The following is a 26,619-nucleotide window of genomic DNA, read 5'->3' as shown; positions in this document are numbered from 1 at the left end:
GCCGATGATCACATGTCCATTTCAGTCGTAGTTACCAATGTTGTGGTGTTAACATTGGCACATGCATGAGTTGTTGGGTGCAGAGGCCCATTGTTAGGAGTGTTTGGTGCACTGTGTGTTCAGACGCACTTGTACTCTGCCAATCATTAAAGTCTGATGTTAGCTTTGCCACAGTTTGCTGCCTGTCCTGTTTTACCAGTCTCCCCAGCCAATGGCATCCAACATCTGTAATGAGGGATGGCCACCCAACCCTACAACATCTGGATGTAGCTTCACCTTGGTTTCGCCATGTATTGAATACACTCACCACAGCACTCCTTGAAGACTCGACAAGTCGTGCAGTTTCCGAAACACTCGTGCCAAGCACCAGGCCATCACGATCTGCCCTTGGTCAGACTCAGATAGGTGGCAGGCCTTCGCCATTCTACACATGGACAGCACACTCACTGATACTACACACACCATGCATGTGTCTGACTAGCAGTCATTCCTTGCCAGGTGATGCTGGATGGATTTATATCGATATTAGGTCGGTGGTCACAATGTCCTGCTGATCAGTGTATACATAACTGGGAGTTTACTCAAAAGGAAATACACTCTGACATAAACTGACACTTGTTTGTGATTAAATCCCATTTCTAAAAATCTGTCAGTGTTCTGCCCACTCTGAGAGTAAAATAATAAGTTCCTGCCCAACAACCAAGTTCCACATCTAATGAAAGGAGTGTCAGAGGATGACTACCAAACGCTTCTTTTGAAGGATGTCACCACAGCAGAGTACATAAGGACTGGTTCAGTTTCTGTTGTACAAGGTGCAATATTATAACGTAATTGGATAGGTAAAAGAAGTCCCTAAATATTACAAAATAAAATAAAGGAATACCTACCTAGCCACATCTACAATTCAGTAGAAAATTCGGATTTTGAAATGAAAATTATGTATTAATTCCAATATTTGAACTCGGACTGCACAAACAAAATTTTCAACCTGGTTCAGGTACTTTTTTCTGAAAATTTTGGTACAGGGAATTTATGGCTGTTGATGGCTTCTTACAGAGGATTAATATAATTGTTTGGTTTGTTACCTCAGTTGTCTTTCTTTCTGTGAAAAATACCTTCACAAAACCTAAAAACCTTATGTCCAATTACCTAAATGTACAACAAAAATGCACAGTAATGCAGCAATCCTTGGGAACAAGAGTACTGTGATGTGGTTACAGTCACTGCAGGAACAGCTCATTGTAGCCTCGCCAAGTAATTCCATTTACATATTGCAGTTATTATTTGTGTAATATAGATACAGAGATAAATGGGGGTAAGAAATCAAATAAAAGGTGATCACTGTGTAAACAGCCACCGGAGACAAAAGAGAGTTTCATACCAGAATATTCAGAAAATGTTCCTTAATAACCTCTGAAATTTTGGCAGTGAAGTTTGGCTTCATCCTGTAAACACATCTGATAGTGGTGTATGTATAGCTACATAAATGTCTGAATATACCATGAAAATATAAATACTTTATTTTAAGTACCAGATAAAAATAGCAGCACAGGGTCCACCTCTCTAGCTAAGTAATCAGCACATCTGACTGCAATGCATAGGAACTGGTCTCAGTTCCCGTGAGATAACTGGTGAGGGTCATCTAGACGTCGTGATGCTTTTTGAGAAGATACTTGAATGAGGAATAGCAGCTCTGAGGTTTCTTCCCCCCTCCGTTCCCTTATAAGCCTCTCACTACTGAATAGTGTCATATATGGGGGCGAAATGATGGACAGATGGATGTAATTGGTGTAAATATATATATGAATAAACTTGCCTTCCTAATAACTTTTATAACACTTTTTAATATATGGATGGAATACACATTTATAAACAATACTAGCATGGTGGATCTAGTCATATGTCCACATGCTACCCCTTATAGAAACAAACAGGTGAAGATACAGAAATTAATCAATTGAAGAGCATATCTCTTCTATTTTTTGTGTAAAAACATCATCTCTGGCACAAAGCAATTAGATAATTCAGATTTGGCTTTACATGTATAAAAAGAAAAGAACAAAGAAATAAAGAAAAAATAATACGATCCATTACACTACTTACCACATCCCTTCTGCAGCCCACTACTCACTGTACCTGAGATCGCTGAGTGCCAGGAGATGGCATTCACTATATATATCTGAATTGTGTATGTATATGAGGTGTGTTCAAAAAATAAGGTGGCTTTATATTTTTACGAAAAAATATTTATTTACTCATCAGTAGTCATGTTGTCCCCTTCAAAGTAATACCCCTCAGGTACAACACACTTGTGCCAACACTTCTTCCAGTCCTCGAAGCCCTTCTCATAAATACTTTTTGGTACAGCCTTGAGTACTTCCAGTGATGCAGTTTTTATTCCCTTAATCATTTAAAATCTTCATCCTTTCATAGGTCTCTTCAGTTTTTGGAACAGGAAAAAGTTGCAGGGAGCCAAATCTGGTAAATGCAGTGGCTGAGGCACAATTGTCATGTTGTTTGTGGCCAGAAAATCTCTCACAAGCAACGATGAAGGAGCAGGTGCATTGTCATCATGCAAAATCCCTGACCTGTTTTTCCACAATTCCGGACGTTTTTTGCGTACTGCTTCTCGCAGACAGCGCATAATGTTAAGTCATTGGGTGGGGGGAGGGACAGTGAGCAAAACTTTGAGATTTGATTGAACTTGGCAGGCTTCCACTGGGACAGCTGGGCTTAGATTTCGACAGCGTAACCATAAACCCATGTTTTGTCACCAGTTGTGACCCTTTTGAGCAAATTGGGATCATCATTCATGTCATCCAAGAGGTCTTGAGCAATGCTCATGCAACGGTTCTTCTGATCAAAATTGAGAAGTTTTGGAACAAACTTCGCTGACCCATGTCTCATGTCCAAAACATCGGAAAAAATTGCATGACATGAGCCGACCGATTTGTCAACATCTTTCGCAACTTCTGTTATGGCAATTTGTTGATTTTCTGAAACAATTTTCTTCGCAACTTTGACGTTCTCATCTGTTGTTGATGTGCTGGGTTGTTGATGTGCTGGGACATCCAGAGCAAAGTTTGTCATTGGCATCTTCTTGGACATCTTGGAAGAGCTTGTACCACTTGTAAACTTTTTTTTTTTTTACTTAGAGCATACTCACTATATGTCACTGTCAACATCTGAAGTGTTTTAGAGCACTTGATTCCATTTTTTCACACAAAATTTGATACAAATTCATTGCTCCATTTTTTATAGTGATCAAAAGTCACCGAGCACACTAAAGCATGTCTAACCTATGTAGCTGTCAAAAACAAATGAAGTATGCTGTACACTTGAAATTGTGAACATTTGTTTGGGACATGTGGACGAATATAAGGAGGGAAAAATTTCGATAATAGAATGTACGTTGCCCGAGCAGTTTGAAAACATCCTGAAATTTTCACTTTTAACCTGTACATTTTAAAGCCATTTACTGAGTAGTTTGGAGTAGAGTTTTAATATGAGATGGTAACATGAAATTTCCTTTGTTTCTAGTATCATAAATATTTTAAAATTAGTTTTGTCTAAATCGTTGTGTTTTGTTATGTATAAACAGTTATGACATATAAATATATGGAACAGTTGAAATATTTAGATTCCTAAATCATGGGTGGTATGAATTCCTAGTTTTAATATTACATGTATTTTTTTATTTTATTTTATTTTATTTTATTTTTTTTTAATACTAATATCTTATCTCCACTGCCTGCATTTCCCCAAAAGATTGTTACATATCTTACAACAAATTCAAGGTGACAGTATAAACACTTTTCCTAGTGCACAAGTAACTTATGTAGACATTATTGGTTCTAAGATTTTCTATTTGCAGTATCAAGTAATATATTTTGCACAGTTGTTTTATGTGACATATATTATTTTACAATCAGTCCTTCTGGAGGATTTTACTTTTTTGTCAATGTGTGACACAAACATCAATCTTTGCATTTTGCAGACAGTTGTCTCCAGTTTCAGCGTCATGAGTATGTATATTTTTGACTCAAATGCCATTTCTTTTGCACTTCCTCAATAGTTGTAGAAATAAGTAGTGTCTATTATTTGTCTTTGCTTTTTAATTGTATGATTATTCTCTCATAATAGATCTGGTTGTCCTGAGGAAGGTATTGAAGTGCGTGATGGAGGAACACTTGCTGCCAAAATTGTGGGCGTATTCTGTGGTACAGTTGCCCCAAGCACATATACTACTTCATCTAATGTCCTTCACATTCGGTTTTATACTAACACCAACAATCCTCATACTGGTTTCCAGGCAACTGTCTCAATTGGTAAGTATGACCCTTCAGATTGTTGTGTGCATTCATATGTTTAAAAAGAACTCACTTCTTAGAATCAGCAAATAATAATGCTTGCAAATTTGTTTCTGGTGCCAGCTGAGTTTAAGGTTCTTTTCAAATTACTCATTTCATATTCTTTTGCATGTGTTAACTGCAATATTATTTATTTGTGAACAGTTCATTCATTCTATGGTGAGAAAATTCGTGTGCTTCAGCATTTGAAATGTATTATCACTGTCTGTAAACTTATGCCAAGTCACTACCAAATTCAACTTTTTGCAGGTGCAGTCAAAATGGTTTGTTGGTACAGTGGTTAGCTAGAGTGCTTTGCTACAGCTATTGGTCACTAGTACCTCTACAAAGATTTGCAATTGTCTCTGATCTAAATTTTTTATATGAGTTCTTTCAGGGTGATTAGGTGGGGAGGGGGGGGGGGGGGGGGTTCTTCAAGCGTTTATACTGCCCAGGGAAGTGGAGCAGTATTGAGGGTTCAAGGCCTGCCTTCCCCACACACTGCAGTCACTATACCTGTGCTTTGTGCTGTGAAATGCTCATTTATAAATTTAAAAGAAGTGAATAATTAAATGTTATGCATTCATAAAGTATGAAGTACCTTAGTCTCAAATTTAATAGTGAAGCTTACTGTTGCAGATCATTTTTCAGTTCTCAGACACAGAGAGCATCCGCTAAAGGGTACTATATAGCACTATGATACTCAGTACAGTTTCTTTTCTACAGGTGGTAGTCGTTAAGTAAAAAACGAGTCTCTATGTCTTCAGACTCTTACCAGGTCAGAAGCCTATTGCTCCAGAAAAGACTTACACATGCTATAATACTTCACTATTAGGACCTATTAAAGTAAATAAATGAGAACTGTGTGTTTCCTGTCCTCTCCTACAGTTGTGCTTGGTTTTGTGTTGTGTGTAATTTTTTGCTTCTAAGACTTCCTTCTTTTTTCATGCTTTTACTCTATGAAGGTTTTTTTGCTGCTGGTTGCTGTTGCATTCTTGCTATAAAATTATACCCTAAGTTCACCACAGCTGTTTATGGTCTCATGTGTGAATGCTGCAGGTTGTGAGGATTATAGTATTTGTTGGCTAGACAATTTTTCTGTTCATTTCCCTATTTTTGTGTTCATGCTACTTAACAATGATGTTGCTATTGGCTGACTACATCACGTGTCCTATGCTCTGAATGTCTGCTGTCTTCGGCTGATGAGATCACTTGACATGTGCTACGACTGGCTTACAAAAGCGCATCCCAATCTCGATTTCAATGCTTCAGAAAGTAACATGCAGTGTTCGGTGGAATTTGAATTTATAATTTCGTAATATGCAGTGTACATGTTGCTGCGTGTAAGACATCTTCCCAAAACTTTTTTTTTTCTTTTTTTTTTTTCCTGAGTTTCGTTTTCTAAAGTGCTGGGCAATTCTACACCGGTGTATAAAACCACAACCATTGAAAGGGTTGATAAGTTTTACAGTTACAAAGAAACTTACACTGACACTTACCATGGAAAAAGTGTATTTTCATATGGTAGAAAGTGTATTTTTAACCGGGAAATCTGGGAATTTTTTTTTTTTTCTTGTCCACATTTACACCCTGATATATGACTGTAGACATGATGATACCGGTATACACTTCAGTTTTGTCGTTTTTTAGGTTCCTGAGTTGTGTCTGAAAGGACAGTTTTGACAGCTGCACCTCACATGTGTTGTGATGGAGTTAAAGCTTGTTGCGTGGAATTGCTGCATAAGAAAAAAATAAGAAACATGTTTCGATTTGTTTTAGAATTTCACCAGAACCGTTCACATTTCTTCTAAATAGAGCTAATTATGTGATAAGGAAAAGATATTGTAATGCATGAAGCACTGTCTCCAGAATTCAAAATACATATCACATTGCTTGCATTACAATCGAGAACACTTGGCACGCTAGAAGATGCAGTTTTAGTTGGTGATGACACTTTTTCATTAACACCAACAATTATTAACATTAACAACAATAATTATTCAAAGCAGGCCGCATTAAGAAGGGAATGGTTTGCAAACTGCTCGATTGAAGATAGATCTGTAGAGCAGTGGCAATATTTCAAAGTTCAAACATATGTGAATGGGGAGCACTGCTATGATATTTTAAATAGGTGAATATTGAATTAAGAATGCAGCTTCTTGATTTGTGCAGCGTTCTCTCCTGTCAACAATATTCCTTACAAAATAGTCTGCCAACTCGAACAATGGGATTTTAGTCTTGTAGACAAGAGCATTTCCACAGTCAGAAATTGCACTTGCTTGTATTTTTCTTAATTCAGGTGTGCATATGCTCCTAATTCAATAAATTTTGCTCTGCAGCTCAGGTATTGTCAAACCATCGATGTTCTGTTCTTACATGATGGTCTCAACTTATTTTTGTTATTAGGATCAGTGAAACCCCACAAACACATATGCAAAGCATAGATATCCAAAAATCAAACATTATTCTCTGTTCTCCACTTCATATTTCAGTTTGTCCACACTCTATGAACACATATAACCTCAAAACTCTTGCAACTAGTGTTGCCACCATTGGAAGAAGCCGAAAGTGTTTAGTTTCATCAATGAGTTGGGCAAACATGTGGTGCACATGCCTAGTGGCCGGTAGCACAGTTGCCTGCAACCTAATGTCATCGTGTAAATGAGGCTTTACTTTCAAAGTAAATTTCCTTTTAGACAAAATGAACTATGTGTGAGAATGTATGATGAATTTCTTAAATCAAAGAGATTTTGACTCTCATTTACAAATCAACTCTTTGAGGATGAGCCATTTAGAAAACTTTGAGCCCAGAAGATCTGACATTTATTGTTATTAAACATTTTACTGGCACATTTGTGTGATGTATCTTATAGTTTAACACACACAAAAAAGATCAACATTATATGCGAAAGCTTAGCTTCTCTAGCAGCTTATTAATCTATTCGTAGTGGAGAGCGGGCATGGTAATTACAATGATAAATAATCTCTAGCACTCCTGTCACTTACTATCAATACTTATATTCTCACAGCGTATACACAATACATGTAGCATAGAGTGCATACTACAGAGAACTGATCTGGCAAAGATACAGATGTTCTCGCTGCAGTAGGGTAGTGATATTATTGCGGGGTGAGCCAGTGGTTCTACATCTGCACATATCTTCGAGACCAATATTATATGTGAAAGCTTTGTTTTTCTTGTAGCAACACTATGTATATTAATTTAAACCATTAACTTTTCCTATTTGTGTGTTTGCTGTACTTAACAGTGATGTTACTATTGGCTGACTACATCACATGTCCTATACTCTGACTTTCCACTGTCATGAGCTGGCAAGATCACATGACATGAGCTGTGACTGGGTTTCAAAAGTGCATTGCAATCTCGATTTCAACGCTTCGGAAAGTAATATGCAGTGTTTGGTGGAATTCAAATTTATACTTTCATAATACAAAAATATGCAGTGTACATGTTGCTGCACATCAAAGATTTTTCCAAAACATGTTCTTTATTTCCTTGAGTTTCATTTCCTAAAGTGCTGAGAAATTCTACACCATTGTATAAAACCATAACCGTTCAAAGGATTGATAACTCTTACATTTTCATGGGAAAGTATACTGTCACTTACAATGGAAAAAGTGTATTTTCACCAGGGAGAAAATGTATTTTTAACCAGGAAACCCAACAAGTTCAATAAGAAAACTACACCTGGTCATTTCATTGGCTACATGAGTGGCAAAGATGGTTACAGAGTGTGGAGTCCATAAAAGATATGTACAACTGGTAATTCGATTGAGTTGGAATTTAATTCCATACCTGAATAAACAGGACAGAGAAGTGAATCTACCGTTTATCAGATTCAGACTAGTGACCAAGAATATTTGAATGAGTTACTAAATCAACATCCAGTTTGTGAAATACGTCCTCCAGTGAAATTTAGTGACTATGAATGAGGATACTAGCCTCACCTGTCTCAAGAAGCAAATGCATTAGTTTTCCTGACAAAAGCAATCCATGAAGAGCTTGCACCAACAAACTTCAGCGGAGCTAATGAAAGTAGTAATTCCAGTAGAAGGTTTAACGCAATGACAGAAGAAAAGAAAGCATTTGATGAAAATGGTACAAGGGATTTGGTGGATTTACCTGAAGGAAACCCCGTTATCAATATTTGACGGGTACTTCATGTTAAATAGAAACCTGATGTATCAATTGATTGATATCATGCTCACTTGGATGTGTGCAGTATGTTTCATTGTGCCAGACTGATTACGATAGAATTTTTAGTCCAATTGCTCATTATGATGCTATTCAAGCTGTTATAGCGATTCCAGCAGAAGAAAATTTGAAACTTGGTCAATTCATCATTAGAACTGCATTTGTGTATTGTGACTTCGATAGAGAGATATATGACAAAACCAGATGGTTTTGATGATGGGTCAGGTCATGTTTGGCACCTCAAGAAATCACTGTATGGACTTGAGCAACCATCCTGTTGCTGGAATAATAAGTTTCACTCATTCATGAAAATAATGTCTTTATTGGTTCTACAGGATATCCTTGCATTTACAATCACAAAAGCATAACATAAAAATTGTTGATTTCTACTTATTTTGGTGATGAACGTATTGTAGGAACAACTCAAAGTACAGTGAATTAATTTTTAGATTTATTAAAATGAGATTTCAAAATAACAGTGAGATCCTTAGACTCATTTTCAGGCATGCAAATAGAGCAACAAGAGTCTGGCTTATTTATTTCACAGTGAGCATATACAGTTCAAGAACTCCAGTTAGTCCTATCTGGTACGGGTCCCACATACTTGTGCAGTATTCTACAACTGGTCACACAAGTGATTTTTAAACAATTTCCTGCATAGAATGATTGCACTTCCCCAGTATTCTACCAATAAACTGAAGCTCACCACCTGCTTTATCCACAATGAATGTATGTGATCATTCCATTTCATATCCCTACAAAGTGTTACACTGAAGTATTTGTATGAGTTGGTCAATACAAACAGTGACTCACTGATATTGTAGTCGCAGGATACTACTTTTTTTTTTCATTTTGCTAAGTGCAAAATTGTACATTTCTGACGATTTAAAGCAAGTTGCCAATTTGAAATCTTATCAAGATCTAACTAAATATTTATGCAGCCTTCTGTAGATAGTACTTCATTATATATAACTGCATCATCTGCAGAAAGCCTGGTTTTACTGTTAATATTGTCTGCAAGATCATTAATATACTAAATGAACAGCAAGAGTCCCAACACATTTCCCTGGGACACACCCAAAGTTACATCTACATCTGTTGATATAATAAAATAATGTCGTGTGATGAGAGCCTCCCATCGGGAGACCGTTTGCCTGGTGCAAGTCTTTCGATATGACGCCACTTCAGTGACTTGCACGTCGATGGGGATAAAATGATGATGATTAGGACAACACAACACCCAGTCCCTAAGTGGAGAAAATCTCCGGCCCAGCCGGGAATCGAACCAGGGCCCTTAGGGTTGACATTCCGTCACACTGACCACTCAGCTACTGGAGGCGGACCATCTGTTGATGATTCTCCATCAGTGATAACTTACTGTGCCTTCCCGAGCAAAAATCCTCAGCCCAGTCACAAATTTCATTTGATACCCCATATGACTTTTCACAATAAGCATAGATGTGTTACTGAGCCAAATGCTTTTCAGAAATCAAGATATACTGCATCTACCTGACTGCCTTGATCCAAATCTTTCTGTATATCATGTGAAAAAAGTGCGACTTAGTTTCACATAATCGACATTTTCAGAATCTGTGCTGACTGCTGGTGAGGAGGTGATTCTGTTCAAGATATCTGATTATGTTTGAGCTCAGAATATGTTCTAAGATTCTGCAACAAATCAATATCAAGGACATTGGATAGTAGTTTCGTGGATCATTTCAGCTGCCCTTCTTATAGACGGGTGTGACCTGTGCATTTTTCCAAGAACTGGGCAGTTTTATGTTCAAGGGATCTGCAATAGGTTATAGTTAGAAGAAGGGCTAACTCAGCTGCAAATTTGGTATAGAATCTGACAGGAATTCCATTGGGCTGTGGAGCTGTGTTCAGTTTTAACAATTTCAGCTGTTTCTCAACACCACTGACAGTAATACAGATTTCATTCATCTATTTAGCGGTTCAAGGGTAAGCTACTACAAACAGCATAGTGAACGCATTATTGTGGCCAAGATAGAGGAGGAGGAGGAGATTTAGTGTTTAACGTCTTGTCGACAACGAGGTCATTGGAGATGGAGCACAAGCTCGGGTTAGGGAAGGATGGGGAAGGAAATCGGCCGTGCCCGTTCAAAGGATCCATCCCGGCATTTGCCTGAAGCGATTTAGGGAAATCACGGAAAACCTAAATCAGGGTGGCCGGAGACAGGATCGAACCATCGTCCTCCCGAATGCGAGTTCAGTGTGTTAACCACTGCGACACCTCACTCGGTGCCAAGATAGACACGAAGCCCACGCCTACTACAGTGGTACAAGTTTATATGCCAACTACCTCTGCAGATAATGAAGAAATTGAAGAAATGTGTGATGAGATAAAAGAAATTATTGAGATAGTTATGGGAAACGAAAATTTAATAGTCATGGGTGACTGGAATTCGATATTAGGAAAAGGGAGAGAAGGAAACGTAGTAGATGAATATCGATTAGGGCTAAGAAATGAAAGAGGAAGCTGCCTGGTAGAATTTTGCATAGAGCATAACTTTATCATACCTAACACTTGGTTCAGGAATCATGAAAGAAGGTTGTATACATGGAAGAACCCTGGAGATACTAGAAGGTTTCAGATAGATTATATAATGGTAAGACAGAGATTTAGGAACCAGGTTTTAAATTGTAAGACATTTCCAGGGGCAGATGTGGACTCTGACCACAATCTATTGGTTGTGAACTGTAGATTAAAACTGAAGAAACTGCAAAAAGGTGGGAATTTAAGGAGATGGGACCTGGATAAACTGACTAAACCAGAGGGTGTACAGAGTTTCAGGGAGAGCATTAGGGAACAATTGACAAGAATGGGGGAAAGAAATACAGTAGAAGAAGAATGGGTAGCTTTGAGGGATGAAGTAGTGAAGGCAGCAGAGGATCAAGTAGCTAAAAAGACAAGGGTTAGTAGAAATCCTTGGGTGACAGAAGAAATAATGAATTTAATAGATGAAAGAGGGAATATAAAAATGCAGTAAATGAGGCAGGCAAAAAGGAATACAAACGTCTCAAAAATGAGGTAGACAGGAAGTGCAAAATGGCTGAGCAGGCATGGCTAGAGGACAAATGTAAGGGTGTAGAGGGGTATCTCACTAGGGGTAAGATAGATACTGCCTACAGGAAAATTAAAGAGACCTTTGGAGAAAAGAGAACCACTTGCATGAATATCAAGAGCTCAGATAGAAACCCAGTTCTAAGCAAAGAAGGGAAAGCAGAAAGGTGAAAGGAGTATATAGAGTGTCTATACAAGGGCGAAGTACTTGAGGGCAATATTATGGAAATGGAAGAGGATGTAGATGAAGATGAAATGGGAGATATGATACTGTGTGAAGAGTTTGACAAAGCACTGAAAGACCTGAGTCGGAACAAGGCCCCGGCATTCGACAACATTCCGCTAGGACTACTGACATCCTTTGGAGAGGCGGTCCTGATAAAACTCTACCATCTGGTGAGCAAAATGTAAAAGACAGGCGAAATACCCTCAGACTTCAAGAAGAATATAATAATTCCAATACCAAAGAAAGCAGGTGTTGACAGATGTGAAAATTACTGAACTATCAGTTTAATAAGTCACAGCTGTAAAATACTAATGCAAATTCTTCACAGACGAATGGAAAAACTGTTTGAAGCTGACCTCGGGGAAGATCAGTTTGGATTCCGTAGAAATGTTGGAACACGTGAGGCAATACTGACCTTACGACTTATCTTAGAAGAAAGATTAAGGAAAGACAAACCTACATTTCTAGTATTTGTAGACTTAGAGAAAGCTTTTGACAATGTTTACTGAAATACTCTCTTTCAAATTCTGAAGGTGGAAGGTGGAAGGGGTAAAATATAGGGAGAAAAAGGCTATTTACAACTCGTACAGAAACCAGATGGCAGTTATAAGAGTTGAGGGACATGAAAGGGAAGCAGTGATTGGGAACGGAGTGAGACAGCGTAGTAGCCTCTCCCCAATGTTATTCAATCTGTATATTGAGCAAGCAGTAAAGGAAACAAAAGAAAAATTCGGAGTGGTATTAAAATCCATGGAGAAGAAATAGAAACTTTGAGGTTCACTGATGACATTGTAATTCTGTCAGAGACAGCAGAGGACTTGGAAGAACAGTTGAATGGAATGGACAGTGTCATGAAAGGAGGGTATAAGATGAACATCATCAAAAGCAAAACGAGGATAATGGAATGTAGTTGAATTAAATCGGGTGATGCTGAGGGAATTAGATTAGGAAATGAGACACTTAAAGTAGTAAAGGACTTTTGCTATTTAGGAAGCAAAATAACTGATGATGGTTGAAGTAGAGAGGATATAAAATGTAGACTGGCAATGGCAAGGAAATCGTTTCTGAAGAAGAGAAATTTGTTAACATCAAGTATAGATTTAAGTGTCAGGAAGTCGTTTCTGGAAGTATTTGTATGGAGTGTAGCCATGTATGGAAGTGAAACATGGACAGTAAGCAATTTGGACAAAAAGAGAATAGAAGCTTTTGAAATGTGGTGCTACAGAAGAATGCTGAAGATTAGATGGGTAGATCACATAACTAATGAGAAGGAGGTATTGAATAGAATTGGGTTGAAGAGGAGCTTGTGGCACAACTTGACTAGAAGAAGGGATCGGTTGGTAGGACATGTTCTGAGGCATCAAGGGATCACCAATTTAGTACTGGATGGCAGCATGGAGGGTAAAAATCGTAGAGGGAGACCTAGAGATGAATACACTAAGCAGCTTCAGAAGGATGTAGGCTGCAGTAGGTACTGGGAGATGAAGCAGCTTGCACTGGATAGAGCAGCATGGAGAACTGCATCAAACCAGTCTCAGGACTGAAGACCACAACAACAACAACAACTGTCTCTACTTCAGTTCCTTTCTCATTCACTTGGGACTGGACACTTAACTTTTGTGCCACTAATAGCCCTTCATGTGACGAGAATTTCTAATTGTTCGTGAAAGATCATTTGGCAATATTCTGCAGTGTTAGTCATTGAAGGCATCAGGCATAGCTCTCTTGACAGCTAAACAAGTTTCATTCAGCCTCTGTCTATCTATAGCCCTACACTTTGTTTTACACCTATTGCAAAGTAGTCTCTGTTCCTTTAGAAGTTTCTTTACAGTGACAGTATATCATGGAGGTTTGCTCTCATTAGCTACTGTTCTACTGGGTAAATATCTATCTACTGTGTTGTCAACTATTCTTTTAAACCTGAGCCAGAGTTCCTCTACATGCTCCTGCCCTGTGCTGAAAGTTTCAAGTTCCTCATTGAGATATGACACTACTCATTTTATACCTAGTTTACTGGATATATATATATATATATATATATATATATATATATATATATATATATATATATATATATATATATATATATATATATATATATATATATATATCTAAAAACAAAGATGATGTGACTTACCAAATGAAAGTGCTGGCAGGTCGACAGACACACAAACAAACACAAACATACACACAAAATTCAAGCTTTCGCAACAAACTGTTGCCTCATCAGGAAAGAGGGAAGGAGAGGGAAAGACGAAAGGAAGTGGGTTTTAAGGGAGAGGGTAAAGAGTCATTCCAATCCTGGGAGCAGAAAGACTTACCTTAGGGGGAAAAAAGGACGGGTATACACTCGCACACACACACATATCCATCCACACATATACAGACACAAGCAGACATATTTAAAGACAAAGAGTTTGGGCAGAGATGTCAGTTGAGGCAGAAGTGCAGAGGCGAAGATGTTGTTGAATGACAGGTGAGGTATGAGTGGCGGCAACTTGAAATTAGCGGAGATTGAGGCCTGGTGGATAACGGGAAGAGAGGATATATTGAAGAGCAAGTTCCCATCTCCGGAGTTCGGATAGGTTGGTGTTAGTGGGAAGTATCCAGATAACCCGGACGGTGTAACACTGTGCCAAGATGTGCTGGCCGTGCACCAAGGCATGTTTAGCCACAGGGTGATCCTCATTACCAACAAACACTGTCTGCCTGTGTCCATTCATGCGAATGGACAGTTTGTTGCTGGTCATTCCCACATAGAATGCGTCACAGTGTAGGCAGGTCAGTTGGTAGATCACGTGGGTGCTTTCACACGTGGCTCTGCCTTTGATCGTGTACACCTTCCGGGTTACAGGACTGGAGTAGGTGGTGGTGGGAGGGTGCATGGGACAGGTTTTACACCGGGGGCGGTTACAAGGGTAGGAGCCAGAGGGTAGGGAAGGTGGTTTGGGGATTTCATAGGGATGAACTAAGAGGTTACGAAGGTTAGGTGGACGGCGGAAAGACACTCTTGGTGGAGTGGGGAGGATTTCATGAAGGATGGATCTCATTTCTGGGCAGGATTTTAGGAAGTCGTATCCCTGCTGGAGAGCCACATTCAGAATCTGATCCAGTCCCGGAAAGTATCCTGTCACAAGTGGGGCACTTTTGTGGTTCTTCTGTGGGAGGTTCTGGGTTTGAGAGGATGAGGAAGTTGCTCTGGTTATTTGCTTCTGTACCAGGTCGGGAGGGTAGTTGCGGGATGCGAAAGCTGTTGTCAGGTTGTTGGTGTAATGCTTCAGGGATTCCGGACTGGAGCAGATTCGTTTGCCACGAAGACCTAGGCTGTAGGGAAGGGACCGTTTGATGTGGAATGGGTGGCAGCTGTCGTAATGGAGGTACTGTTGCTTGTTGGTGGGTTTGATGTGGACGGACGTGTGAAGCTGGCCATTGGACAGATGGAGGTCAACATCAAGGAAAGTGGCATGGGATTTGGAGTAGGACCAGGTGAATCTGATGGAACCAAAGGAGTTGAGGTTGGAGAGGAAATTCTGGAGTTCTTCTTCACTGTGAGTCCAGATCATGAAGATGTCATCAATAAATCTGTACCAAACTTTGGGTTGGCAGGCCTGGGTAACCAAGAAGGCTTCCTCTAAGCGACCCATGAATAGGTTGGCGTACGAAGGGGCCATCCTGGTACCCATGGCTGTTCCCTTTAATTGCTGGTATGTCTGGCCTTCAAAAGTGAAGAAGTTGTGGGTCAGGATGAAGCTGGCTAAGGTAATGAGGAAAGAGGTTTTAGGTAGGGTGGCAGGTGATCGGCGTGAAAGGAAGTGCTCCATCGCAGCGAGGCCCTGGACGTGCGGGATATTTGTGTATAAGGAAGTGGCATCAATGGTTACAAGGATGGTTTCTGGGGGTAACGGATTGGGTAAGGATTCCAGGCGTTCGAGAAAGTGGTTGGTGTCTTTGATGAAGGATGGGAGACTGCACGTAATGGGTTGAAGGTGTTGATCTACGTAGGCAGAGATACGTTCTGTGGGGGCTTGGTAACCAGCTACAATGGGACGGCCAGGATGATTGGGTTTGTGAATTCACAAACCCAATCATCCTGGCCGTCCCATTGTAGCTGGTTACCAAGCCCCCACAGAACGTATCTCTGCCTACGTAGATCAACACCTTCAACCCATTACGTGCAGTCTCCCATCCTTCATCAAAGACACCAACCACTTTCTCGAACGCCTGGAATCCTTACCCAATCCGTTACCCCCAGAAACCATCCTTGTAACCATTGATGCCACTTCCTTATACACAAATATCCCGCACGTCCAGGGCCTCGCTGCGATGGAGCACTTCCTTTCACGCCGATCACCTGCCACCCTACCTAAAACCTCTTTCCTCATTACCTTAGCCAGCTTCATCCTGACCCACAACTTCTTCACTTTTGAAGGCCAGACATACCAGCAATTAAAGGGAACAGCCATGGGTACCAGGATGGCCCCTTCGTACGCCAACCTATTCATGGGTCGCTTAGAGGAAGCCTTCTTGGTTACCCAGGCCTGCCAACCCAAAGTTTGGTACAGATTTATTGATGACATCTTCATGATCTGGACTCACAGTGAAGAAGAACTCCAGAATTTCCTCTCCAACCTCAACTCCTTTGGTTCCATCAGATTCACCTGGTCCTACTCCAAATCCCATGCCACTTTCCTTGATGTTGACCTCCATCTGTCCAATGGCCAGCTTCACACGTCCGTCCACATCAAACCCACCAACAAGCAACAGTACCTCCATTACGACAGCTGCCACCCATTCCACATCAAACGGTCCCTTCCCTACAGCCTAGGTCTTCGTGGCAAACGAATCTGCTCCAATCCGGAATCCCTGAAGCATTACACCAACAACCTGACAACAGCTTTCGCATCCCGCAACTACCCTCCCGACCTGGTACAGAAGCAAATAACCAGAGCAACTTCCTCATCCTCTCAAACCCAGAACCTCCCACAGAAGAACCACAAAAGTGCCCCACTTGTGACAGGATACTTTCCGGGACTGGATCAGATTCTGAATGTGGCTCTCCAGCAGGGATACGACTTCCTAAAATCCTGCCCAGAAATGAGATCCATCCTTCATGAAAACCTCCCCACTCCACCAAGAGTGTCTTTCCGCCGTCCACCTAACCTTCGTAACCTCTTAGTTCATCCCTATGAAATCCACAAACCACCTTCCCTACCCTCTGGCTCCTACCCTTGTAACCGCCCCCGGTGTAAAACCTGTCCCATGCACCCTCCCACCACCACCTACTCCAGTCCTGTAACCCGGAAGGTGTACACGATCAAAGGCAGAGCCACGTGTGAAAGCACCCACATGATCTACCAACTGACCTGCCTACACTGTGACGCATTCTATGTGGGAATGACCAGCAACAAACTGTCCATTCGCATGAATGGACACAGGCAGACAGTGTTTGTTGGTAATGAGGATCACCCTGTGGCTAAACATGCCTTGGTGCACGGCCAGCACATCTTGGCACAGTGTTACACCGTCCGGGTTATCTGGATACTTCCCACTAACACCAACCTATCCGAACTCCGGAGATGGGAACTTGCTCTTCAATATATCCTCTCTTCCCGTTATCCACCAGGCCTCAATCTCCGCTAATTTCAAGTTGCCGCCACTCATACCTCACCTGTCATTCAACAACATCTTTGCCTCTGCACTTCTGCCTCAACTGACATCTCTGCCCAAACTCTTTGTCTTTAAATATGTCTGCTTGTGTCTGTATATGTGTGGATGGATATGTGTGTGTGTGCGAGTGTATACCCGTCCTTTTTTCCCCCTAAGGTAAGTCTTTCCGCTCCCGGGATTGGAATGACTCCTTACCCTCTCCCTTAAAACCCACTTCCTTTCGTCTTTCCCTCTCCTTCCCTCTTTCCTGATGAGGCAACAGTTTGTTGTGAAAGCTTGAATTTTGTGTGTATGTTTGTGTTTGTTTGTGTGTCTGTCGACCTGCCAGCACTTTCATTTGGTAAGTCACATCTTCTTTGTTTTTATATATATATATATGTATATGTGTGGATGGATATGTGTGTGTGTGCGAGTGTATACCCGTCCTTTTTTCCCCCTAAGGTAAGTCTTTCCGCTCCCGGGATTGGAATGACTCCTTACCATCTCCCTTAAAACCCACATCCTTTCGTCTTTCCCTCTCCTTCCCTCTTTCCTGATGAGGCAACAGTTTGTTGCGAAAGCTTGAATTTTGTGTGTGTATATATATATATATATATATATATATATAAAAAACAAAGATGATGTGACTTACCAAATGAAAGTGCTGGCAGGTCGACAGACACACAAACAAACACAAACATACACACAAAATTCAAGCTTTCGCAACAAACTGTTGCCTCATCAGGAAAGAGGGAAGGAGAGGGAAAGACGAAAGGATGTGGGTTTTAAGGGAGATGGTAAGGAGTCATTCCAATCCCGGGAGCGGAAAGACTTACCTTAGCGGGAAAAAAGGACGGGTATACACTCGCACACACACACATATCCATCCACACATATACATATATATATATATATAAAAACAAAGAAGATGTGACTTACCAAATGAAAGTGCTGGCAGGTCGACAGACACACAAACAAACACAAACATACACACAAAATTCAGGCTTTCGCAACAAACTGTTGCCTCATCAGGAAAGAGGGAAGGAGAGGGAAAGACAAAAGGAAGTGGGTTTTAAGGGAGAGGGTAAGGAGTCATTCCAATCCCGGGAGCGGAATGACTTACCTTAGGGGGAAAAAAGGACGGGTATACACTCGCACACACACACATATCCATCCACACATATACAGACACAAGCAGACATATTTAAAGACAAAGAGTTTGGGCAGAGATGTCAGTCGAGGCGGAAGTGCAGAGGCAAAGATGATGTTGAATGACAGGTGAGGTATGAGTGGCGGCAACTTGAAATTAGCGGAGATTGAGGCCTGGTGGGTAACGGGAAGAGAGGATATATTGAAGAGCAAGTTCCCATCTCCGGAGTTCGGATAGGTTGGTGTTGGTGGGAAGTATCCAGATAACCCGGACGGTGTAACACTGTGCCAAGATGTGCTGGCCGTGCACCAAGGCATGTTTAGCCACAGGGTGATCCTCATTACCAACAAACACTGTCTGCCTGTGTCCATTCATGCGAATGGACAGTTTGTTGCTGGTCATTCCCACATAGAATGCATCACAGTGTAGGCAGGTCAGTTGGTAAATCACGTGGGTGCTTTCACATGTGGCTCTGCCTTTGATCGTGTACACCTTCCGGGTTACAGGACTGGAGTAGGTGGTGGTGGGAGGGTGCATGGGAAAGGTTTTACACCGGGGTCGGTTACAAGGATAGGAGCCAGAGGGTAGGGAAGCTGGTTTGGGGATTTCATAGGGATGAACTAACAGGTTACGAAGGTTAGGTGGACGGCGGAAAGACACTCTTGGTGGAGTGGGGAGGATATCATGAAGGATGGATCTCATTTCAGGGCAGGATTTGAGGAAGTCGTATCCCTGCTGGAGAGCCACATTCAGAGTCTGGTCCAGTCCCGGAAAGTATCCTGTCACAAGTGGGGCACTTTTGTGGTTCTTCTGTGGGGGATTCTGGGTTTGAGGGGTTGAGGAAGTGGCTCTGGTTATTTGCTTCTGTACCAGGTTGGCAGGGTAGTTGCGGGATGCGAAAGCTGTTGTCAGGTTGTTGGTGTAATGGTTCAGGGATTCCGGACTGGAGCAGATTCGTTTGCCACGAAGACCTAGGCTGTAGGGAAGGGACTGTTTGATGTGGAATGGGTGGCAGCTGTCATAATGGAGGTACTGTTGCTTGTTGGTGGGTTTGATGTGGATGGACGTGTGAAGCTGGCCATTGGACAGGTGGAGGTCAACGTCAAGGAAAGTGGCATGGGATTTGGAGTAGGACCAGGTGAATCTGATGGAACCAAAGGAGTTGAGGTTGGAGAGGAAATTCTGGAGTTCTTCTTCACTGTGAGTCCAGATCATGAAGATGTCATCAATAAATCTGTACCAAACTTTGGGTTGGCAGGCCTGGGTAACCAAGAAGGCTTCCTCTAAGCGACCCATGAATAGGTTGGCGTACGAGGGGGCCATCCTGGTACCCATGGCTGTTCCCTTTCGTTGTTGGTATGTCTGGCCTTCAAAAGTGAAGAAGTTGTGGGTCAGGATGAAGCTGGCTAAGTTGATGAGGAAAGAGGTTTTAGGTAGGGTGGCAGGTGATCGGCATGAAAGGAAATGCTCCATCGCAGCGAGGCCCTGGACGTGCGGAATATTTGTGTACAAGGAAGTGGCATCAATGGTTACAAGGATGGTTTCCGGGGGTAACACATTTGGTAAGGATTCCAGGCGTTCGAGAAAGTGGTTGGTGTCTTTGATGAAGGATGGGAGACTGCATGTAATGGGTTGAAGGTGTTGATCTACGTAGGCAGAGATACGTTCTGTGGGGGCTTAGTAACCAGCTACAATGGGGCGGCCGGGATGATTGGGTTTGTGGATTTTAGGAAGAAGGTAGAAGGTAGGGGTGCGGGGTGTCGGTGGGGTCAGGAGGTTGATGGAGTCAGGTGAAAGGTTTTGCAGGGGGCCTAAGGTTCTGAGGATTCCTTGAAGCTCCGCCTGGACATCAGGAATGAGGTTACCTTGGCAAACTTTGTATGTGGTGTTGTCTGAAAGCTGACGCAGTCCCTCAGCCACATACTCCCGACGATCAAGTACCGCGGTCGTGGAACTCTTGTCCGCCGGAAGAATGACGATGGATCGGTCAGCCTTCAGATCACGGATAGCCTGGGCTTCAGCGGTGGTGATGTTGGGAGTAGGATTAAGGTTTTTTAAGAAGGATTGAGATGCAAGGCTGGAAGTCAGAAATTCATGGAAGGTTTGGAGAGGGTGATTTTGAGGAAGAGGAGGTGGGTCCCGCTGCGACGGAGGACGGAAATGTTCCAGGCAGGGTTCAATTTGGATGGTGTCTTGGGGAGTTGGATCATTAGGAGTAGGATTAGGATCATTTTTCTTCGTGGCTAAGTGATATTTCCAGCAGAGAGTACGAGTGTAGGACAGTAAATCTTTGACGAGGGCTGTTTGGTTGAATCTGGGAGTGGGGCTGAAGGTGAGGCCTTTGGATAGGACAGAGGTTTCGGATTGGGAGAGAGGTTTGGAGGAAAGGTTAACTACTGAATTAGGGTGTTGTGGTTCCAGATTGTGTTGATTGGAATTTTGTAACCATTGATGCCACTTTCTTATACACAAATATTCCGCACGTCCAGGGCCTCACTGCGATGGAGCATTTCCTTTCATGCCGATCACCTGCCACCAACCTCAACTCCTTTGGTTCCATCAGATTCACCTGGTCCTACTCCAAATCCCATGCCACTTTCCTTTACGTTGACCTCCACCTGTCCAATGGCCAGCTTCACACGTCCATCCACATCAAACCCACCAACAAGCAACAGTACCTCCATTATGACAGCTGCCACCCATTCCACATCAAATGGTCCCTTCCCTACAGCCTAGGTCTTCGTGGCAAACGAATCTGCTCCAGTCCAGAATCCCTGAACCATTACACCAACAACCTGACAACAGCTTTCGCATCCCGCAACTACCTTGCCGACCTAGTACAGAAGCAAATAACCAGAGCCAGTTCCTCATCCCCTCAAACCCAGAATCCCCCACAGAAGAACCACAAAAGTGCCCCACTTGTGACAGGATACTTTCCGGGACTGGACCAGACTCTGAATGTGGCTCTCCAGCAGGGATACGACTTCCTCAAATCCTGCCCTGAAATGAGATCCATCCTTCATGAAATCCTCCCCACTCCACCAAGAGTGTCTTTCCGCCGTCCACCTAACCTTCGTAACCTGTTAGTTCATCCCTGTGAAATCCCCAAACCACCTTCCCTACCCTCTGGCTCCTATCCTTGTAACCGACCCCGGTGTAAAACCTTTCCCATGCACCCTCCCACCACCACCTACTCCAGTCCTGTAACCCGGAAGGTGTACACGATCAAAGGCAGAGCCACGTGTGAAAGCACCCACGTGATTTACCAACTGACCTGCCTACACTGTGATGCATTCTATGTGGGAATGACCAGCAACAAACTGTCCATTCGCATGAATGGACACAGGCAGACAGTGTTTGTTGGTAATGAGGATCACCCTGTGGCTAAACATGCCTTGGTGCACGGCCAGCACATCTTGGCACAGTGTTACACCGTCCGGGTTATCTGGATACTTCCCACCAACACCAACCTATCCGAACTCCGGAGATGGGAACTTGCTCTTCAATATATCCTCTCTTACCGTTACCCACCAGGCCTCAATCTCCGCTAATTTCAAGTTGCCGCCACTCATACCTCACCTGTCATTCAACATCATCTTTGCCTCTGCACTTCCGCCTCGACTGACATCTCTGCCCAAACTCTTTGTCTTTAAATATGTCTGCTTGTGTCTGTATATGTGTGGATGGATATGTGTGTGTGTGCGAGTGTATACCCGTCCTTTTTTCCCCCTAAGGTAAGTCTTTCCGCTCCCGGGATTGGAATGACTCCTTACCCTCTCCCTTAAAACCCACTTCCTTTTGTCTTTCCCTCTCCTTCCCTCTTTCCAGATGAGGCAACTGTTTGTTGTGAAAGCTTGAATTTTGTGTGTATGTATGTGTCTGTTTGTGTTTCTATCGACCTGCCAGCGCTTTCGTATGGTAAGTCACATCATCTTTGTTTTTAAATATATTTTTCCCGCGTGGAATGTTTCCCTCTATATATATATATATATATATATATATATATATATATATATATATATACAAAGATGATGTGACTTACCGAACGAAAGCGCTGGCAGGTCGATAGACACACAAACACACACACAAAATTCAAGCTTTCGCAACAAACTGTTGCCTCATCAGGAAAGAGGGGAAGGAGAGGGAAAGACGAAAGGATGTAGGTTTTAAGGGAGAGGGTAAGGAGTCATTCCAATCCCGGGAGCGGAAAGACTTACCTTGGGGGAAAAAATGACAGGTACACACTCGCACACACACACATATCCATCCACACATGTATCTAACAAATTTAGATACTGGTCTTCGTATAAAATTATTTTATCCATTCTGTAAGATGTAGTTATTATTGAGCAACATGTACTGTCCCAATTAGCTGTTCATATATGTTTAATCATTTGGACTCATCAGTGCTGTTATGTTTTGTTATCATTACTCTGAATACAGCGTATGTTTAACAAATCTGCAGAAGATAACTGTTTTCTTCTAAATCTCTGTCTACCCTAAAGTATATATCTTAGCTGTCATTTTCTCCTTCTTTTCCTTTAGGTGACTGTTATTGTTTTAGGAAAAGATGAATACCCACACCAGTTATTTATTCTGACTGACTTATATAATTTCATTGGTCTTCTCAAGATACACAGCCATTTCTTTCTCCTCTGTGTGACTTTTCAATTAAATAAGTACAGATCACCTGAACCAAAAGGTTTGTTTGAACACCACAGTGCTTTACTAGGCATGACCCATTTGCAGGTGGTATGCTCTTTGTCTTCCTGTTGTTGAATTTATCTACATAAATAGTTACAGGGAGACCTACAGTTTAATACAGATTCCAAACCACAGCACCACTTCACGTTCTTCCATTAACAAATCATTGCCAGTGGTGAAAGAAGTGATAAGTGGGAGTCAAGGTCCTGGGACTGACTCATAATAAAATCTACTCATAATTGAATCACAAATTTATAGCCTGGGATTTACCTTGTAAGTCACCAAGACACACTTTGAAGAAATAGTTTTAACCAATATTTGAATTCCATGACTGGAATATTAGATTCCTATAACATTTTAGAAGAGTGGTGTTTCTCTGATTATTGACTATTGGTCATGGAATTAGAGTAAGAACAATTCACTTATCTCTGTGTTTTAGGACTCTGAAGGTTTTGTTAAATGACATGTATTTCATTAAGTTACAATCCATGACAGAAACATTTTTTTATGTTGCAGGAAAGTGTGGTGGTACACTAAGAGCATACAGAGGTGTGATAAAATCACCTGGTTATCCAGGGAAATATGAGAGAAATATCAAATGCGAATGGAATGTTCGTGCTCCGTATGATTACTATTACATTCTGAATTTTCAACTTACGGACCTGGATTTGCCTGGCTATGGTTATTGTGAGGGCAATGACAATGTCACAGTCTCACAAATACTTCCATTCAATGATACTGGTAAGCTAGTTGAAATATCATTATTAATATTGCTTGTGCAATAAAGTATCCATTACTAAATTAATTAAATGAAACACCCATGTCTACACGCGCGCGCACACACACACACACACACACACACAGACACACACACACAGGGAGAGAGAGAGAGAGAGAGAGAGAGAGAGAGAGAGCATGTTACATACTCTTCGCATTACAGCTTGACTGATGTCTTTTTGTGTGTGGCATGTGTATCCGTACCCAAGAATTTTCAGTATTGAGTAACAATAGAATGTACAGAGTAACAATTATTGAACTACATGAAGTAAAATCATAATAACTTATGAACAATTTGCGTTAGGATGTTCAAACTGCACAGTTAGCCGCAAGGTGTGATGGGCTTTAGTATGTGTATGCATGCATGGTTTAGCAATGATCCCCACCTTCATTTGGATGAGTTCATCAATAAGCAAAATCGGTCAAGTTGTGTATAGATATTGAACTAGCAGTTGAAACCTCCCACTTACCCGCACACACACACACACACACACACACACACACACACAAGCGCGAGCGCGCCCACACACACACGCACACACACACCTACAAATTGGTGGATTTTCAATTTAATAATATGTAAATCTAGCTGACTAAGCAAAAAACAGGTTTAACAGTTTAAAGGCAAACAAGTATGAATCCACCTTTCCCCACCCAGACACAAACCATGAACACTGCTGTAATGAGATGGCTTGCACACCTCAATTACATAGATAGCCATATTATTTTTGCAACCACATTGGATGGGTATCCAGAGTCAGGAAGACTAACGTGTAGTTCCTTTGGAGTGGCAGCAGCGTTTTCAATAGTTTAAGGAAACAGTCTGGATAGTTTACTAATCTATAAATCTGTTGTTGTAACATTACACTAGAACATTGATTACCTGTCATTTTTGGGGCCAGCGGGTGGGCAGAATACTAAAGAAATGTCGGATAATCATAGGAGATAGAAAATATTATTTGCAGGAGTCAAAATGATACAACAAATCAAAATTAAGTAAAAAAATAAAGTTTCATTCCTAATAAAGAAAAAGGAAAGCATAACACTTTTAATTCCAAAAATCTGTTTAAAAAAGTGTGAAGTGTTTTTTGTTTCAGTTTCATAAAGTTTCTCAAGGTTTGACTTTGTGGCCGAATCATGGCACTTCTTTGCCAACAATATGTCCATTGCTGTAGTGGTTGGTTGTTGTTCACAGTGTCATCCAAGAGCTCAAGTTTTGGTTGGTCAAGAGAATATAGGTTTATCAACACAAAATCAAATAAGGATAATACAGGAGCTGGTCAGTTAATGAATAAGAAAATTGAAATCTGGCTAAACTACTGTGAATAGCTTAGTGCATAGATTATCTGAGCCAAGAAAGACACTGAAGCCATGACTCACCACAGTAGTACAAGATTATATGGCTACTAACTTCTCAGATGATGAAGATAATCAATTTTTGTAAATATAATGTGACTGGATGGGTAAAAAATGTACTCATCAAACAGTGGCAGAAGAACATACTTGTAAAAGATATTAAAGTTTACTAGCTTCCAGAGCTAGTGGCTCCTTCTTCTAGCATAAGGGATGATGGGGAAGAAAGAGGTGTAAAGGAAAAGGACTGATGAGCTTTAGTGAAAGGGATAGAGTTCGGGAATATCACTGAGGACCCTGGGTCAGTGGAGACTTACCACCGCTTGATGAGTAGATTTTTTATGTATAGAATTACATTAGATGGTGAAGAGAATTAAAGAAAATACACAATGAGGTAAAAGAAATAATTCAATGTGTTAAGAGAGATAAAACTTTAATTATGATTGGGGACTGAAATTCAATAGAAGAAGAAAGAACATAGGGAAAAATAGTGGAGCATGGACTGGGGGAAAAGAATGAAAGGGGAAAAGTGGAAGCTGTGTGGTAGATATTATACAAAGCATAATTTAATCATTGCAAACACTTGGTTTAAGAATCATAAATGAAGATTATATTCATGGAGGGGATCTGAGGCCACTAGAAAGTTTCAGAGATTTTAGATAATGGCAAGATGGATATTAGAAACCAGATTTTAAGCTACAGTGCATTTCTAGTAGCAATTGTGGTCTCTGACCATAATGTATTAGTGTATTAGTTACAAAATGAAGTTGAGAGAAAAAAATTAAAGAACATTTAAAAATTAAAGAGAAATGACATGTATAAATTGAAATGACCAGAGTTTGCAGACTTTACAGAATGCAGACTTTACAGAAGCTCTTCTGCGAACCTTGCAGAACTAGCACTCCTGAAAGAAAGAACTTGTTTAATCACCACACGTGATCACTCCATAAAAAATCTACTCCATGTATTTTCTTACATAAAATTATCTAAGCAAGGAAATGGCTTAAGATATGTACATTGTTTACTTTTAAAAAGAAAGAGAGAGAGAAATGCAACTAGTAACTTAAGCATTTGAAGCTGCGCACAGTATTAACATTTTTTAAAAGGAAGGAG

At 41.2% G+C, this 26,619-nt stretch overlaps 1 protein-coding gene across 1 annotated transcript in view; it reads left to right on the top strand.

The window, feature by feature from the left end:
* LOC124711575 (cubilin-like) overlaps window positions 1–26,619 on the top strand; it is a gene marked incomplete in the record, with an annotated part of 644,865 nt that overhangs the window by 330,155 nt on the left and 288,091 nt on the right. Inside the window, 2 exon segments of the mRNA XM_047241722.1 lie at window positions 4,144–4,328; window positions 23,893–24,117. Coding sequence (XP_047097678.1) covers window positions 4,144–4,328; window positions 23,893–24,117 — 410 coding nt within the window.

The sequence above is a fragment of the Schistocerca piceifrons genome, chromosome 8 (assembly GCF_021461385.2).
Source record: "Schistocerca piceifrons isolate TAMUIC-IGC-003096 chromosome 8, iqSchPice1.1, whole genome shotgun sequence".
NCBI lineage: Eukaryota > Metazoa > Arthropoda > Insecta > Orthoptera > Acrididae > Schistocerca > Schistocerca piceifrons.
This window is presented reverse-complemented; position numbering and strand designations above follow the sequence as displayed.